Source organism: Triturus cristatus, chromosome 7, assembly GCF_964204655.1.
Source record: "Triturus cristatus chromosome 7, aTriCri1.1, whole genome shotgun sequence".
In the NCBI taxonomy this organism is placed as follows: Eukaryota; Metazoa; Chordata; class Amphibia; order Caudata; family Salamandridae; genus Triturus; species Triturus cristatus.
Window position 1 is genome coordinate 1,181,327,355 of NC_140590.1, and position 19,424 is coordinate 1,181,346,778.

Here is a 19,424-nt window from a genome sequence, read left to right on the forward strand (position 1 = left end):
GCTTTGTATCACCCACAAAGCAATACATGGAATGGGACCACTCTTCATCAGGAATAAAATCACCAAACACATTCATCATAGGAACCTCCGTTCTAGAGTGGCACCTTGCCTCATAATCCCAAGAGACAAGAAAAAAAACATGGGTGGCACATCCGTCTCTGTTCATGCAGCAAATATATGAAACTCTTTATCCCCCAACATAAGATCCACAGACAACAACCTTACCTTCAGAAAACTACTCAAGAATTGACTATTTCCCACATAAGCACCATATGCAAACAGAAATATACAGCATATCCCTCTGTATATAAGCATTTATTTGTGCTATAGATATGTACCTGTATATATGTATTGCTTTGTATTAAAATGTAGAATAATTATCATTAAAAAAAAATACATTTCAAAGAACAACACTTCAAAATCAGAGTTTATCGAATGCATCTTTAATCTACTTCTACTTACTTCCTTTATGCATCTATATACCTTCCATGTACTTGGATCGACATATTTATCACTTTCCTTCCTCAAAAACATTATTATTTGCACTACCCTATTTTTCACTCTATACCTCTATCAATATCTTTAATCTACATATACTTACTTCCTGTATGCATCTATAAACTTTCCATGTACTTATGGATCTATATATTTATTACTTTCTTCTAATTCAGCATATCCAATGCGCTACCCTATTTTCACCCTATACCTCTATCAATATATCTTCTACCTCAACTATCTGACTCATCACAAATCTCTTTCTACCAATATTTCCAATGCACTAGCCTATTTCTCACCCTATACCTCTATCAATATATCCACTACCTCCACTCTCTCATTCATCCCAAACTCCATACCGCTACTATGATCCCCAAAATAGCCCTTTCTAGACTCTTCCCCTCCTTCCACCACCTGACACCTTTTTTACTATACTGATCCCCCACAACAAGCCTTTCTAAACTCTTCCCTCTGACTCTTCCCCTCCTCATCCCTTTTTACTCATCCCAACCCTCCCACTACTGCTATGACCTCCACAAAACAAAAGTCTAAAGCCTTCTCTCTTCTATCCCTCCACTATCCTTTTCAATCGAAATAACAGACTAACATGTCCACTTCTCAGATTTCATATTTCACAATACTAATTCACCAATAATCCTTTATGGGTTCCGGAGTAGTATGCTACTCGCCGAAAAAGAGCTTAAACACCCCATCAGGGGTAACAAGCACTATACAAATGCAAACCTTTTCCCTCTTCTATCTCTCGCTAACCTCCTCAATCCAAACAACTGATTAATATCCACCACTCAAATTACTTTCATATTTCACTATACTAATTCACCACTAACCCTTAAGGGTTCCGGAGTAGCATACTACTAGCCAAGAAAGTGCTTCAACACCCCATTAGGGGTAACAAGCGCTACATAAATGCAAACCTTTTTTCCCTCTTCAATTCCCTCCGCTTTCCTTCTCAATCCAAATAACTGACTAATATCCACTATTCAAACTACTTTCATACTTCATACTTTCATTCTCTGGGTATTGTCGGATCATCACTCAAGTGGCTGTCGAGCTTTCTGTCTGGCAGGACTTTTTTCTCCGTCCGCAAGTTCTAAGGCCCATGCTTCCCCGTATGAAGTGCCACAGGGATCTATCCTAAGCCCATTACTCTTCAATATCTATTTTAGCCCCCTGGCCACAATAGCTGAAGAGGCTGGGCTAACCATATTTTCATATGCGGATGACACCCAGCTAATCTTCTACCTGTCCACCAAGGAGGCCTCTAATGTGTCCTCTCTCCAGGTAGGGCTGCAAAAGATAGCTAGCTGGATGCATACCAACAGGTTGAAATTAATTAAACAGGGGGAAAACTAAAGTTCTATCCTCGGAAGAAACAAAGATCTCGGGGGTCCCCAACATTGGCCGCCTCAAATGGGTGATCTCTCCCAACCGTCACAATCAGTCCGTAGTCTTGGCATAATCATAGATGACCAACTATCTATGAGCCAGCAAGCGGTTAAGGTCGCCTCAACCTGTTTCACCATCCTAAGATGGCTCAAAAAAATACTTTGGATGTTGCCAAATTCTACGCAAAGAACAGTTATCCAGGCCTTGACTGTGTCCAGACTGGACTATGGCAACGTCCTGTAGTTAGGAGCAAACAAGGATCGAAAGCTGCAAGTAGTCCAGAATTCTGCGGCCAGACTACTTTGCCAGTTACCTAGAAAGACCTCCATCTCAGGTTCTCTCCGCGACCTTCATTGGTTTAGGATGGAGAATCGCACTAAATTTAAAGCCCTATGCTATATGCATAAGATTAAATCAGGCGCAGCGCTACAGTATCTCAGTGCCTTGGTACACCCTTACCTCCCCAAGTGTCTTCTTCGATCCTCTACTCAGGCAAAGTTTCAAGGCCCCAGGATCAAACAAAAACATATGGGTGGTCGGTCTTTTGCTTGCTTAGCTCCTTCACTGTGGAATTCACTCCCCTTACAACTCTGACATGAAACTATTTATTACAAATTCAGCAAACACCTAAAAACATGGTTATTTAACCAATAGGGTAGCTCTTTCTTCTTGCGTGGGTCCGATGGCGCAGGGTAGCTGTGCACCTTAGAAATGTAATAATAATAATAATTATTATTATATTTCACTATACTAATTCACCACTAATCCTTTATGGGTTCCGGAGTAGCATGCTACTCGACGAAAAAAGCGCTTTAACACCCCATCAGGGGTAACAAGCGCTATATAAATGCAAACCTTTTTCCCTCTTCTATCCCTCCGCTATCCTTCTGAATCCAAATAACTGACTAACCTATCCACCACTTAAATTACTTTCTTATTTCAGTATACTAACTCAACACTAATCCTTCATGGGTTCCGGAGTACCATGCTACTCTCCGAAAAAGCACTTTGATGCATCGTCAGGGGTAGTAAGCGCTATATAAATGCAATTACAATAGAATACAATACTTCAGTACAGCAGAACCCGGTTTGCTGAGGCTCTTAACCTCGGCTGTGGGTCCCCCAGTCTGGAGTGGGCTAAGATGCAGTGTTTGCAACCAGTGAGGTGATTTGTTTTGTTTTTGAGTATTGACTTTGTGAAGTGTGAGTGAGTCAGAGTGCACATTCAAAGTAATCATCTGATGTATTTAGTGTATATATCGTTCTGATTTCTTGCAGGTCGTCCAGTATTATTTGCTGCTTGTTTATTCATACTAGTATTCATGCATTTAACAGTTGCATTTTCCAAGTGTGATTATATATATCCAACTTAACTTTGCCACGATATGGGAATGACCACAACAGATGCACAAAACTACAAGCACCAGCATGCTTAAAAACGAAGCTCACAAGAGAAGTCCACTGGGACTATTTAACAGGTGCATGCAATAATGGTGCTGTTAGAAGCCTTTCAGTACACAGCAGAGCCGCCATCCTGTGAAGAAGGAGCATTTGTCAGCTCCGAAACGCGTCGGATATTAGGACATTAAAGGCTTCCAAAGTCTGCATTGCCGGTTTCAAGCAAATAAAGGTGTTTAACCTGCAGCCCACCCTAACCAGAGGTTATAAGTGTGAAAAAAAGTCTGAAAACGTTATTTGTCATGTAATCCTCGTGTTGAGAGGAACAGAGTTTACAATAGGGTGTAATCACTTATCACACCATGGGTCTCGGGAGGGGGGTGGTGGCAAAATAGCACACCGCCTTCCCTGCCAGGCACCCGCTCGGTACCTGTGTCGTTCGTCTACTGACCGGACCAGAGGAATCTCTGGTTAGGGTGGGCCTTAGCGCGCCCATACCACCGAGGTTCACTTTATTCTGGTCCTGACGAATGCCTGATTAATCATCACACATAGCAGAACCTAGTTGGATTCTACATGCATCCAGAAAGGCACACTCTTTCGTTGTTTTGATTTTATATATATATATATATATATATATATATATATATATATATACACACACACACACACACACACACACACACACACACACACACACACACGCACGCACACACACACACACAAACACACACACACACATTTGAATGTTGTTCAATTGACATCTGGGAAAACCTTTCTGTTAGAGAGCATTGCATAAATAAAACTCCAAGCCTTATTCTGAAAAGAGAGTCTTTGATGTGTTTCATTTTATAAAGTGAAACCCCTTTCTAGGTGGTGTTGTGTGATGTGTCTCTTGCTTCATTGTGTTTGAGCCATTGTATGGGAGTGGTATTTTGGGAGGTCGAAGCAAGTCAGATGCGCTATGATCAAGCTTACTGACTTCCATGTCAAGGGTAACAAGTGTCCAGCCGAGCATACTAATTATCAAGATGACCATATTGTGTTATATACAAGGCCCGCCTGAAATTAAATAGGTTGACTCGCATCCATACCTCCTCTGGGGATTTTTCTGCAAAGATTATGCTGGATCCTCCATCCTCATCTTTGGGGTACTCTGGGAATTTTCCAGTATTGTCACTAAGAATAAAAAATATCATGGCAGCAACGTGAAACACTGAATATCTTTGACATTACGGCGCACAGATCACAGAATTCACACAAGATAGTGTCACCATCATAAAAGCAACTGAGGCCTCACCTTCATACAAAAATGGAATGTAGAACGATCACATAAAATATGACTCCCCACTTACACAGTGATGTTTGCAGAAGTGTATGTACCTCATACCTTGATGGGAGGAGGTGTATCTTCACCATCCAGTGATGTGTGCAGGGACTCCATACAGCAACATGCAGTAAAAAGCATAGCCATTCCCTGCAGTGACTTTGTGTAATTTCCAGGTTTTATGTAGAGAGCAGTGTAACACTCTAAAACTGCTCACCTCAAATTTCAGTTTTTCTAGCAGCCTTTTCAAGCATAGAATTAACATAGTGCCATCCATACTGAGCTACAAAGTGACAAAGCCTTTTGATATTTTTACAACAAAGGGGCATATGCATCAACCAAACTAATACCGATTCCTTAATAGCGAAAAATAAGGAATCGCCATTAAGGAATCGGCAATTGGCATGCATCAACAGATTCGGTAAAATTTAGCGATTCCTTAAAAATCGCTAAATTTACCGATTCCTTAATAGCGGGGCACGCAAACGGCCCCACTAGCAAATAGCGAGTTCGGTAATACCGATTTGGCTAATAGCGAGTTCGGTAATACCGAATTAGCAATTACCGAATCGGTAATAGCGAAATCGCAAATTGCCGCGTCGCACCGGGAACAGGCTGATGACATCACCAACCAGGAAATACTGCTGCCCCACCCACATAGCCTCGACAGAGGAGCAGACAGGAGCTGGAAAGAAGGACAGGCTGTGCAGAGTGAGGCCACACAGATTCTGCCAGTCACAGCACACATCCATCATGTCGCAGGAAGTGCCATCCAGCGCTGAATCTGCACGCAAGCGCAAGAAGAAGTTTTCAGACAGGGAGCTGGAGTACCTCATCGAGGGAGTGGCCAGCAAACACGACCGCCTCTTCGGCAAGCTGTCCCTCAAGGTGCCTGAGACTGAGAAGCGGCGCATCTGGCAGCGCATCCGTGAGAGGATCAATGCGGTTGGCGTCACTAGCCGCAGCATCGACGATCTCAAAAAACGGTGGTATGACCTCCGGAAGCGCGCAAAAGAGAGGATTGCTGAGAGGCTCCGGGAGGCAAGAAGGACTGGAGGCGGAACAAGCACTGCACCATCCAACACAGCCCTGGAGGACCTTGTGGAAGGGACGATAGAGCGGGAAGCCGTCGTGGGGGTGATCCAGATGGACACGTCCGGCGCAGCCACAAGTGCCCAAGGTAAGATGCATGCCTGTGCCACACCCAGCATAGCGTAAATCCATACCCATGCCCCCAGCCCAATCTCACTGTGTCTGCAGCTCTGGCACAGACAGTTCCACACATGACACTACTGCATCTTGGGAGTTGTAGTCTAGTCAGCCCAGAGTGCAGGCACAGGCGTAAATCCTCACACAACACATATGTTGTACATGGCTGTAGACTGTTCATTTGTTGGACCACAGAGGGACATTGATGGGTACAACACTATGTAGGTGTAATCATCCCACTAATCATGCACTGTTTCACACACAGATGCATCACCTGGGGACTCTGACGACAGCGACCAGCTGATCATCTCTGAGACACCCGTGGAGTCAGACCAGGAGACTGTGCAGGATGCGCACGCACCGCCAACACCTGCCACCCCACCAGCACCACCTCCACCAGCGCCACAATCATCGGCACCAGCACCAGTGCCACAAGCCAAGGCACCTGCGCCACAAGCCAAGGCACCACCACCTGCGCCACAAGCAACGGCACCAGCAAGCCAGCCTGCAGCCAGTGCAGCCACAATACCGCAGAGGCACAGGCACCAAGTTGCGCCCTTGCAGGAGATGGCAACCCCCCCCCCCCTCAATTGGCACCCACGCAGCGCACATCCACACCACCTGCTGCACCACATGGAGGCTCAAGACACGCACGGCGTCACAGGGCCCGTCGCAGTTCCGTCTCCTCAGCTGACCAGGATGTCCCAACAACCTCTGCAATTGAGGAGAGGATGCTGCGCACACAGAACCTGCAGGGAAGACATGTGGCTAGCATCAGCTGCAACATCGTGCGCCTAGCGAGGGAGATGCGCGCCATGACTGCAGCAGTCACCTACATGGGCTCCGCGGTCAGGGACATGGGCACGGCGGTCAGGGACCAGACCACTGCGGTTGCTGATGGCAATGCTCAGCTCAGGGAGGAGGTACGTGAGCTCACCCGTGCCATCAGGGAGGGCCATGAGTCCCAGAGGAGGAGTAACCGGCAGCTAATGTTGCGTTCTGCCGCCGCTACCAAGGCCATACAACGGCACAGCAACTGCACCGCTGTGTTGGCACGCCGCACAGTCTCCCTGCAGGTGGACCTTGGGCACTTCTGCGGTGATGTTGCCAAGTCACTGAGACACATCACCACTGCTGTGGAACAACTTCAGAGCAGCACATGCAGTGCTGCAGCATTGGGAGGGGATGACACCAGTGAGGCTGCCTCCAGTGTCAGCAGCGTGTCACTGGCAGAGGCCAGCACCAGGCGCCGAAGTTCGCGTGCCTCCACGGGGACAGGCCGTGGTGAGGGTATGGATGCACCTGAGCGGAGGCTTGGTGTACGTGGCAAGCGGCACTAGAAATTTGTACATGCTGCAGGTCCATGGTGGAGCAACCATGGCCATCCAATTATTCTGTTTGCACAGGCCTGACTTTAAGGAACCTTTTATTTACATTTATGCAATCGGAGCATGATTCACAATGCTAGTTCTGTTGCACAATCCTCAGTGCTACTGTGCATTAAACAGTTGCACCCAACATCAACTTGTAATGTCTCATTTTACCCAGGGTCAAAAATGATTTTGCGTTATGTCTGTCCGCCTCCTATGGCCCTCTGCTGTGTTTGGGATGTGTGCCGGTCGTCGTTGGGCGGGTGGTTGGTCAGCCTGGGGGTCGTCATCCCTGTCCACCTCCATGGGTATCCCCCTTCTGGTGGCAATGTTGTGCAGCATTGCACATACAGCAATTATTCGACAGCATGTGTCTGGTTGGTATAGCATTGCGCCGCCAGTCTTGTGGAGGATACGGAAGCGGCTCTTGAGAATCCCAAAAGTCCGCTCTATCACATTCCTCGTGCTGATGTGTGCAGCGTTGTAGCGATGTTCCTGCGGGGTTGCTGGATTTAGGTATGGGGTTAGTATGTATTCCCGCAGGGCGTAAGCACTGTCACCTAGAAGATAGAAGCATAGACTTAGCATTGGTGATGTACATACATGTGTGGTGTTGGTGTGGGGAAGCGTAGTTCTACTTACCTAACAGGAGTCCCTCTCCAAATTCGCCATTGAGTAGTCGCCTGTGCATTCCACTGTTACGGAAGATGTATGAGTCGTGTGTGCTCCCTGGGAATTGTGCCACTAGGTCCGTTATGATGTTGTTGGCATCGCACACAACCTGCACGTTGATCGAGTGGTATGACTTGCGGTTCCTGAAAAGGTACTCATTTGCTGACGGAGGGCATATGGGGATATGCGTGCAGTCGATGCATCCAATCACATGTGGAAATTGTGCCACCTGGTAGAATGCCTGTTTAGTGCGGTCCAACTGCTGTGGGGTTGTGGGGAAGCTGATGTGTCTGTGGAGCATTGTCAGCATGGCATCTAGGAATTTTTGGAAGAAGCGTGACAGTGCGCTTTGCGAAACACCTCCAGCAACCGCAATTACCCCCTGGAAACTCCCAGAGGCCAGTAGGTGCAGGCTGCATAGTACCTGAACGTGCGCAGGGATAGCATTTGTCCGGTGGGTCTGGTGCTGCAGTAATGGTTCCAGGTCTGCAATCAGGCGCATGATCATAGCGCGATTGAGGCGATATTTCTGGTACACCTCGTCCTCATTCTGGCCGAGCAGGGTTATGCGCAGTCTGAACACTCTCTCCTGTACCCTTCTCCTGCGCTGTCCTGCTGCATTGATCCGCATCCTCCTTGCAAGCACGTAGAGGGCAGCCATTTTGGGGGAGCCAACAGGGTCTCCTGGGCCAAATTTAAGGGTTTAGTGATTGCCTCAATCATTTGCACATGTAGGAATATTTTTTTTTTTTTTTTTTTTTTTGTGTGACTTTACCTCCAGGTTTTGATTCCCCTTATTTAGCTCTGGCAAAATAGCGATTTTTGGGATTTTCGGTATTAGCGAGTTTTCTTGCATTGGGGTGCGATTCGTTATTTGCTATTGGCAATTTCCGGGAGCTAATAGTGATTTCGGTAATTGCGGATTCGGTATTTAGCGATTCGGTAAATTAGCATTTTTGGTATTAGCGATTCGGTATGTTCGAGGTTATTTATTTAGCGATTCGTTATTTGCTCGGGTTTTGGGTTGATGCATTGGGATTGGGTATTTTTAACACAATACCGGGAGCTATTACCGAATCGGTATTTTACCGACTGGATTTTGGCTTGATGCATAAGGGTGAAAGTGATCAGTTAGTGCTATCCATGCCGAGCTGATATCTGACAAAATCCTTCAACCATTTCAGGCGTAGTATTACAGCTTTGGATTGATAAAAAAAGACCACCAGTCCATCCTAGAAAGAATAGAAGCAACTCCTGACACGTGTTTTACTCTTATAAGAGCATGTTAGAAAAGCACAGCTTTGTCTGGACACAAGGACCACAATCTTTAATTCCAGAAAAAGACATTTCGGGCATAGAATGCCACATAAATTATGCAAAGACGTTGGGAACACTTGGTAGTTCCCAAACTTGAAATGGAGAGCGGCTCCTTAAATGGAGCACTCTACCACAACACCTACTCTAATGTTGTCGTGTGTGAAGGTGTTGAATGTTGTGATTTTTGTGCGCATTCTTTTTTTAATATATTTTTTTTTTATTTGCTTGTGATCAGCCAATAGGAACACACAAAAAAACAAGGTAAGCACACGCATTAGACAAATATTTGTGAATAGTAATGGCCAAAATACAGAAAATAAGTATTAAATGCAGCAATACAAATACACATAGAAAATACAAAAATTCTGGGCACAAAAAAACATTGAACCAAATGTTATTCAGACGCGTGCGAGCTTTGGGGCCTTTGGCCTTAAGGATATTGGACTCAAGTTCATAAATCTGTGAAAACAGTGACCACCATTCAGAAACCATGGGGGAATAGGATGAACCCATACTCTGGCAATACACAACCGAGCAACAGTGATTGCAACTGATACCACCGAGCTTAATCTAAGACCAATATAAGGTTTGTACTATGCAGCTGTAGCTAAACAAGCTTATTTTGAGGAGTGCATCGAAAAGGCAGGAAACAGTTCAAAGAGATCTTCTCTATAGTTAAGAGTTTGGGGACCCCAAAGGTTTGCGCCTATTCTCAGGTGGCTTTGGTCGAATGGTGTGAAAAGCTTGCAAGCTTTTTTGCTACTAATATACTAAGTATTCAAGCTAGCCTATCAGTTGGCAGGACACCAGATGCGGACTACAGTATAATACGACAGTAGGGAGAATACAAATGCTAGTATAAAGCTGAGTTCCTTTTGAAACTAGCTCTTTGGACAGCTCCCGGAGGGCTCTAAAAGCTGTCAAATCAGGTGCCCCTAAAAGATCCATGTCCCCCGACATTGCTGGTTATGGGGGCGGACACCATCAATCTGGTGGCAAACTCGATTCTAAATACATCAATAAGGACAGCTACAGTCCCTAGTGCATGGAAGCAAGCAATAATTATTTCACTCATAAAAAAGCCAACAGCAGACCCTGCTATCCTGGCCAATTACAGGACTATCTCCTTATTACCAATCTTAGAGAAGCAAGTGAACATACAGTTTTCAAACTTCTTGGTAGTAAATAAGTTACTTTACCCAAGTCAATCAGGCTTTAGAGCCTGGTATATTACAGAAACAGCTCTAGTCGAGGTAACAGAATATATTAGAGGCACCCTGGATGTGGGGGGAGTAGCTGTACTGATCATCTTGGACATGTCTGCAGCTTTTGACATGGTCCCCCATGCGCTGCTTCTAGACCGACTCCAGGACATCGGAGTGACCGGACAGGCATTGGACTATCAAACATCATTTTTAGAAAACAGAAGCAAGCAAGTCTGGATCCCTCCATGCTCAGCCATCCTCCGTGGAGTAGATACTGGTGTCCCCCAGGGTTCGGCTTTGAGCCTCACACTTTTCAATCTGTATCTCACTACTGTGGCCCAGTTAACCAAATAACTGGGATCAAAAGTGACCTCCTATGTAGACGACACACAATTGCTCTTCTCTTGGAACAAGGTAATTGAGCTGAAGGGCACACACATCAAAACCTGCCTAACTGCAGTTTTTCACTCATTAGCAAAGGAGCAACTCAAATGCCATGAGGAAAAAACTGAAATTCTCTTCTTTGGGACGTTCCCACCATATTCTGGCAAACTTTCTGACCAGATGATGACGCCACACCAGGCCCCCAAAAAGATTCGGTAAAAAATATGGGGCTTTAATTTGATAATAGACTGTCCTTCAGCCCTCAAGTAAAAAGGCTGGTGGGCATCTTTTTGGGGATTATGAGATCCCTTAAGAAATTTCTACCCCTTCTATCATTTTCTGCAAAGAAAACAGTCATTCAGGCGCAGATTACATCTAGAATTGACTACGTCAACACTCACATTTGGGCCTTCCGGAGCACCTAAAGGATAAACTTCAGGTGATCCAGAATGCGGCGGATCGACTTTTGTTACATTTTCCGAGGCATACTCATATCAGGTCATACCTGCGGGGACTTCATTGGCTGTCCATCAAAGACAGAGTTACATTGAAGGCCATGGTAGTGGTACATGATGCTTTGTATCATGCAGGACCTACTTACCTTAGAACCAGATTCAGCTTCCACAAATGAATTTCTGGCCAGCATCCCAAGGATTCACCTTCAGAGAACAGGCGGTAGATCGCTAGCTTTTCTGGGCTCATCAGTATGGAATCTGTTGCCGTTGGAGCTACGGTCCATGAGTAATCCATTGCTATTTAAAAAGAAAATGAAGACCTGTTTCTTTGTGCATGCCTAACGCTTCACTGCGACTTTCTGCTAATCCTGCGCCGGGAACCTCCTTGAGTAGCTGCACGCAATATAAATAGGCTATCATATCATGTTGGCCAACATAATATCGTCCACCAACCACTCAATATGGTAATCCAGATGAAAGGATACTTATTGCGCTACATAAGACCTAAAGGTTTTGAGTGCTGGGCATTCCGCAAACACATATATAATATCAGTCGTAGGTTGTCTACATTTAGAACAATAGGTTTCATGGTCGGACAATTCTTAGACTATTTGAATATTCTGTATGGGGCATAATTTAACATACAGACTGTATAAAATTGCTGTAGTTTGAGGCTAACAGAACAGAGAGGTTGATAATATCAAAAGCAGCCGAAATTTCATTGCCTGAAATATCCTGGCCAAGCTTGGTACCCTATTTAGCATCAAGGGTAGATCTACCAACCACCCTAGCTATGGACAAAATTCTATATAAGATTTTAACTGATGGCATGCCAATTAAGGTGAAAAAGTAAGTCAGGATATCTGCATCCTTAACCCCAGCCTTATATCTCAGATTGTATAGAAAAAAGTATTGAATTTGTAAATATTTTAAAAAAAAACTGTGGAGAAGGTCATACAGTGTATGTAGAGTAGAAAAAGCACAAAACCCCTCAGGGTCAACAATCTGACCCACATACTTAATGCCCTGATTAAACCAACTTTTGAACACCGAATTGTGGGAAATAGATGGAAGGACAGGGTTCCCCTACAACGAAAAGCGTCCAGAATGATTTTAAACTGTACCTGCTTTAAATTGTGAGGATTCGGGATCCAATGCGCCTACCTAGCGTATAAACACTACAAGTCCCAGCAACCCCGGAACCAAGAAGTGGGCGTCCATAAAAAGACGTCACGCACGGCAGAAGGCGTGCGATATTTTGAAACCCAGAATCCTCTTACCGCCGTTCGGAGCTTAGCGACCCGGCGGAAAGAGTGATTACAGCACAGAGGAAGACGAACCACAGGACTCCTCTTTCCCCGTCCCTCGGAGCAAGGTGCCCTTGCGGGGAGCTTCGGTGGAGGAGTAGCGGCTGCCGAAGAGGAAGCAGGTGAGAGGTATCGGTGCTCGGATGAGCTCAACGGCCCGCGCCTCGCAGACCTCGAGAACAGCCGTCCCTTTGTGACACTAGCAGAGGCGGTTGAGCCTTTTCGAATCACGCTGTATAGAGTGCGTGATTATTTCCAGCTCAGAGGAGCTTATCTAAGTTGTGACCGCGCTCGGAGGAGCGAGCTTTCATTTTCAGCCCGTAGGAGCTGAACACTACAGAACCGCGCTGAGAGAAGCGCTACTTATATTTCCAGCTCGGAGGAGCCTTTCTGATTTGTGACCGCGCTCGGAGGAGCGAGCTTTCCTTCTCAGCCCGTAGGGGCTGAACTCAACAGAACCGCGCTGCGTGAAGCGCTACATATGTTTTCAGCTCGGCTGAGCTAACCGTTGTAACCGCGCTGGATGAGCGCGATCACGAGGGTCGTAGTTCAAAGGAACTCACCTTATCAGACTACGCTCGGAGAGAGCGATTAGCAGACACACAGCTCAGTGAAGCTGACTAGTACATTCCGCGCTGGAAGGGCGCTACAAACATACATAAGAGAGCGAGACATTGGGCTGGTTTGAGTTCAATGGCTAGGGAAGACCACCAGAACCTAGCGTGTTGATACTCACCAGGTGAAGGAGCGCTACATCGTAGGGTCTCCCGGCGGCGGTGCTCTCACCGTGGAAGCCAACAGTTAGTGGTCGTTTGCCATTTGCACTAAGGTGAGGAGATACTCACTCACTGCGGTGGTCTGATGCAAGATCCATGCTTGAATAGTAGGAGGGCTCCATCTGATACATTGCAAGGAGTCCATTGTGGGGTATGATTGTGGGTGTTATCACAGGAAGTGAGGTCCACGCCCTCAATAACTCTAGAAATCTCCTGTACTAGTGAGACCGAAAGAGAGTAGACTGTTGTCAAGTGTCAATATATTTGTTATGTTTTGTCTTTTCAGAATCTTGTCCCTGCTGACCCTTTCCCCCATCCTTTCCCTCGCCTGATCCCCTCTGGGCTCTGTAACCTTTGGTTGGAGTCCGGGGAGATCTGGAGGTGGACCTCTATAGCATCGCCCGGATCCTGAGGAGTTCTGCAACCTGACATAAATAGTTTGGATCAGTACATCTACTGAAATCTGGCCCCAGTGGCATTTAATACCCTTTAGCAAAACAATCAGGATTATGGTGAGTGAGAATGCTCTTGATGTGAGAGGCAAAACCGCCCAGAAGTACAACTTAAAATCCAGAAGAGACAGACCGCCTTGGCTGAGTGGGAGATTTAAAACATGAACAGCCCTTCTGGCCCTCTGAAACCCCCAGATGAAGCTGCCTATCACCCCTCAAGACTCCTAAAAAAGACATTCGGCATCTTTAAGGGGATTGTCTGAAAAAGATAAAGCAATATGAGTAAAATGTTCATTTTGACAATATTACATCGTCCAATGGTACTGATTGGAAGGCGGTTCCAAGACCACATCTTCTCGATAACAGACTTTAAGAAGGGGTTCATAATTTACCAAAACAATACAATCAGTGTTGGCACAAAGCTTGACCAAAAGGCAGGTGGCAGCAGTGATTGGCCCTGGAACTGGAGATTCTGGTTGGAAATTCGGTACGATTTGTGTTTTGGACAAGTTAAGCTTGTAGCCAGAGACGTCCCAAACCTCTCAGCCTCAATTTATTTACTTAGTTTTATATTGCACTGTCCAAACCCAAAGGTATTTGAGCGCTTCACAACATTATCAAGATGATAACAGACAACAATTAGTTCAGCAAACAGCAGTGTCGCAAGTCAAATCAGGTGAAGGCCTAGAAGGAGACACACAAGGAGGAACAAAAGTAATGAGATGTAGAAACCATCTTGCGCTGGGCGATTCTTAACCATCTGGATGAGATGCCTGTTGCAAAGACACCCTATTGCGCTGGGCGGTTATTATCCAGCTGGTTAAGGTGCAGATTGAAGAGGAAATCGTTTAGCTGTCTTTTGAAGTTTATGAAGGAAGGGTTAGACCTGATATATACTGGGATGGAGTTCCAGATTTTAGGGACATTTCTTTGCGATTTTTGGGCGGAATGAGAAGCAGGTTGTTGGTGCTCCTTAGGTTTTTTGTCTGACCTGCCTTTTTGAGTTTGGACGCAAGGTAAGATGGTTTGCCAGTGTCAAGGACTTTGTGGGTGAGACATGCAGTTCTGAAGTTGGAACGAGCTTCAATCAGGAGGCATTTTAATTCTTTCAGAGAGGGTGTGATGTGGTCGTATTTTTTTACTCTGGTGACCATCTTAGCAGCTGCATTTAGAGTGATTCTTAGTGGGGCTAAGTGGGATTTTGTTGTGCCTGTGAGGGTGGCATTCCCGTAGTCCAATCTGGACAGAGCCAGAGACTGTGTGGCAGATTTAAGATCATTTGGAGGGAGGAAGGGTTTGATTTTGTTGAGGAGTTTTATGTTGTAGAAGGTGTCTTCGCCGTGTTCTTTATATGTTTGCTCATGTTCAATCGTGGGTCCAGAGTGATTCCCAGGGATTTGGCGGAGTCAACAAGGGTTAGATTGCAGTTTATAGCAGCAATGGATTTTAGCCATTCTTTTATCTGGGGATCTGTTCATTGTTAGATATGGAAGGATTTCGGTCTTATCTTGGGTGAGTTTTAGGTGGTTGTGAGATTGCAGGTGTTAGACTTCTCAGGGGATGGCATTTAGCCAGTGTATGTCATCCACTGAAGCTGTTTCCAGGTGGAGCTGAGTGTCGTCAGCGTAGATGTGGAAGGGGATGTTTGCTTTTTTGAGTGTGATGGAGAGGGGCTCCATGTAGATGTTGAACAGTGATAGAGAAAGAACTGAGCCTTGTGGGACACCCCGGGTTATTGAAAATATGTCAGAAGTTGAATTCTTTATTTGTATTTGTTGCGAGCGGTTTTGTAGAAAGGGTGTGAACCATTGTATGACCACTCCGTCTCCTCAGATTCTTTTTTAAAGGGTGTTCAGTAGAAGCTTGTTGCCGACCGTGTCAAGAGCCGCCGATATGAGTAAGAGTAGGCAGCATCACTCTACATCGAGTGATTTGTATACATCATCTATAACATTCAGGATAGCTGTCTCCCTGCTGCATCCTTTTCTGAAGCCCAATTGTCCAGGAAGGTCGCTGCTGAAGCTGAAGGAGCACACATCTTTCGAGGATTTTAGCTAGGAAAGGGAGGTTGGAAACAGGCCTGAAGTTATTAAGGTCATTTGGGTCTATGCTTATGTTTTTTTAGTAGTGGCGTGACTTAACCAAGTTTGAGGCAATCTGGCATACTACGGTCCTCAGGGATCTGTTTATATTCTTGGTCCAGAGAGGGGTTAGCGTGATTACGCTTTTTTGACAGGAGGGCTGGATGGGGGTGCGCTACGTGGAAGGAGGGCTTGGACATATTAATCATTTCAGTTGGTTACATTCGGTGATGTCCGGTAGAGAGACTGATATGTGCATATTCAGTCGAGAGACCCTTGCTTGTGTGTCCGAGAAGTGTGTGGGGATGTTGTTTCTTTCATTACTGGAAGGTGGGATTCCATTGGATGACTGGGTGTGACCTTCGAAGGACAGCTCAATCTTGATGATTTTATCATCAAAGAAATTAGCAAAATTGTCACAAGGTTCTTTGGAGACCTGAGGGGTTTTTATGGCTGGCTTGGAGGTTTGTTCTTTAATTATTCTGAAAAGCTCTTTGAGCGGTTTTTGGTATTGTCTAATGCATTGTGGAAGAAGGCGGCTTTTTCTTTCTTCTTGTGTTTTTTATATTTCCTGCATTCCTTTTAAAGCTGATCAAGGTGGGTTATGGATGGATTTGTTCGCCAAAGCCTTTCAGAAGCTCTGAGTTGTCTTCTTTCTGAGTTGAGGTCTTCATTGAACCAGGATCTCAAGGGGGTGTTTCTGACCCATTTTTGTTTCAGAGGGGCTACTTGTTCTAGGATGGCTGTCATTGTTGCATTGTAGTGTGTTGTAAGTTAGGTTGTAGAGAGGTTATCTGAAGCGGGGGGAAGTAGTGACACCATTCTTTCTTCAAGTTAGGGGAATCTGTCTTATGTTTCTTGCCCAATGAAGGGATTCCGGTGTATGGGTTAGATGAGGTTTTGCTTGTTTAATGTGAAATAGAATGATGTGGTGAGTCAACAGGAAGGATGTTATCAATAGTGACTGCTTCTTCATGAGCTATAATGGCATCAAGAATTGAGCCTCTGTTATGACTTTGACCTTTACAGTGCTGGATAAAGTTATTACTGCGTAAACGTTTGTTTAAGGATTGGATTCGAATATTGTTCTCATCGTTCCAATGAAGGTTGAGGTCACCTAGGATTATGTTATTGGAGTTGGAGAGTGAGCAGTGTGTTATCAGGTCAGATAGGTGTTCACCAAAGGTGAGTGCGTTGCCTGGTGGGTGGTAGAGGAGGTGACAGTTGAATGTTTTTGCTGGAGGTTAGATATTGAAATGTGTTGTAGATGGAGGTGTCTGCTTCAGCTATGGTAATACTGTTCTTGTGGATGATTGCAAGGCCACCACCGCAGTGGTTCTTTCTCTCTTTTTTGATGATTGAAAACCCGGGGGGGGACTAGCATGTCAATGATTGGGTAGGAGGATTCATTAAGCCATGTTTCTGTGATAAACGTGATATCAATGTCGTGGTTCAGGCTGGTTTCGCCAGTTCTGTTGCTTGTTTGGTTGCAGATCTGCAGTTTATAAGCATGCAGTTGGCCTTTCCGTTGCTATTGTGTTTCTGAGGGAGAGGTGCCATTGATATATTGATGTGGTGAGCTGGTGGCCTTGTCGTTCCCGGTCGGATGTGGTCTCTCCCAAATCCAGTGACAACCTGGATCTTGGAGGTGAGGTTGTCTCTGCTTGATGACGGGTCAGTTGATTTGGCAAGATCAGTCGCCTTACTCAAAGACATTCTGGTGCTGGTTATCTTCGACATCTGAACTTGGTTATTAAAAGGTGTTACTGTGCGGCTCTATCTTGGATCGTTTTAGGTGTTGATGGTTGGTGTAAGTGGGGGGGGAGGTGTGGGTGTAAGGCATGCTCCAGATACGTTTTGAGGTTCATTAGGATTTTGCTTATACCCTGTATTACGTTCTCTAGTTGACTTTCCATAAGAGTTAGTCACTGAACAATATTCAATGGAGGGTTTGGTGGGGATGTTTAGCTTCAAACTGGCCACTCCAAGGCAGTCCAGAGAGAGAGTGTGTTTGTCAGTAAGTGTGTGTGATGTCATTTGCTTCTTTATTGTTAATGATGGGTATAGTAGACGATTGGTGTGGACACCATTTTATTGTTTCCGTCAGCAGATTAGTTAGCGCTGAAGGCAGCTTGTGTGAGTCAGGTGCATGTATTAATAGGTTGCCATCCCGAACGGCCTGTGGGGAAGAGGATTGGGGGATGGGATGGACGGAGGAAGGGAGGGAGGGTCGTCGGAGGGTTGGGGAGTCAAATTAGGGATGTTATCTGGGCTGGTCTAGCTAACACGTCCATAGTGAACGAGCGAGGGGTTGTGGTGTGGCACAGTGAATTAGAGGTACCGGGGTCAGTGAGGGGAGAGGCGAGGGCAGAGACTGTGGTGGAGGAGAGGGTACAGTTAGAGTTGTTAGTGTGACTTGTGAGTTTGTTTGTGTTGTAACCTATGGGAGAGGCTCATTAGGGGAAGGTGAGTTGTGAAAATGGGTGATGGCGTTCCAGAGAATAGGGAAGAAGGATTCAAACGAATGTAGGTTGGTGTCATCGGCTTGAAACACTACTATTCATTTTCTGTAGATGGTTGCAGTGGCGCTGCCTTTGAACATAGAAGAGTTAGTGATTGTCCGTTTGCGGCCATACGGGATGTTAGCAGTTTTAGACATATGAAGGTAGCTCATCGGTATTGTATTCCATTTTGCAGGTCAGGTGGTGTAGAAGATTAAATCCGTTCTCTCTTGAGGTTTGGAGGTATTGTAATATATATAAATATATATCAGCAATGAGTGTTTCAGGGTGTTGTTTAACCAGCCTGTGTTTGAAGTTGTTTGCTGCCGTAGCTGAAGGATTTGGGGTGGGGATAGTGATGGAGAAAGAGTCCAGACCATGTAGTTTCATACCGTTGGGTACTAAAGGGAGGAAAGGTGTTGTGGGGGCAGGGAACATATTAACATCATGGGAGCGCCCTAAGGAGGCTTATGAGTGAAATCAAGCAGACTCCAGCTGGTAGGGATCACCCTAGATACTGGTGTAAGAGGTGCAGATGATAGCAGTGATTGAGGTGGACCAGAATCAGCCCAGTCCAAACTGGCTGGCATTCTGGGAGCTTAACCAGTACTCTTTATTTCAGTTGAGGCAGTTATGGGCGGGATAAGACATCCTCCCCAGCTGCCTTTCCTGAAGGTAATGACCCGCTAGCCACTTCAATCTCCTGAAATGTTATATCCCTCTCTAATTCCACAGTCAGTAATGGGCAAATCTGTGCAGGTGTGGCATCTCATGTGTGGAGGCATTCCCACTTTTTAAAATGTTTTGTGCTTATAGTCTTCTCCATGATCATTGCACATACTCATAGCAGTAAACAAATGCAGGCATTGCATCCAAATCTATGTGTTTGCATTTCCTCTTTGGGCACCGATAAGTACACTTTGCAGTTATAAGTGTAGGCATGTGGCCCAGTGATAAATGTATATATTCTACGCGCTGATGTTGTAAGGTATGGCAGTATTCCTTTCTATGATTTTGATGCCCAAAAAGACAGCCTTTGTTCTGGTTGGCTGGGGGTATGAAATCCTA

The 19,424-nt window shown here is 45.5% G+C and overlaps 1 protein-coding gene across 1 annotated transcript in view; it reads right to left on the reverse strand.

The window, feature by feature from the left end:
• The window catches only part of LOC146811399 (dynein regulatory complex subunit 11-like), a 293,100-nt gene that overhangs the window by 209,542 nt on the left and 64,134 nt on the right, over positions 1-19,424 (reverse strand). Inside the window, exon 7 of the mRNA XM_085618510.1 lies at positions 4,395-4,479. Coding sequence (XP_085474636.1) covers positions 4,395-4,479 — 85 coding nt within the window. The remainder of the gene's footprint in view (positions 1-4,394; positions 4,480-19,424) is intronic.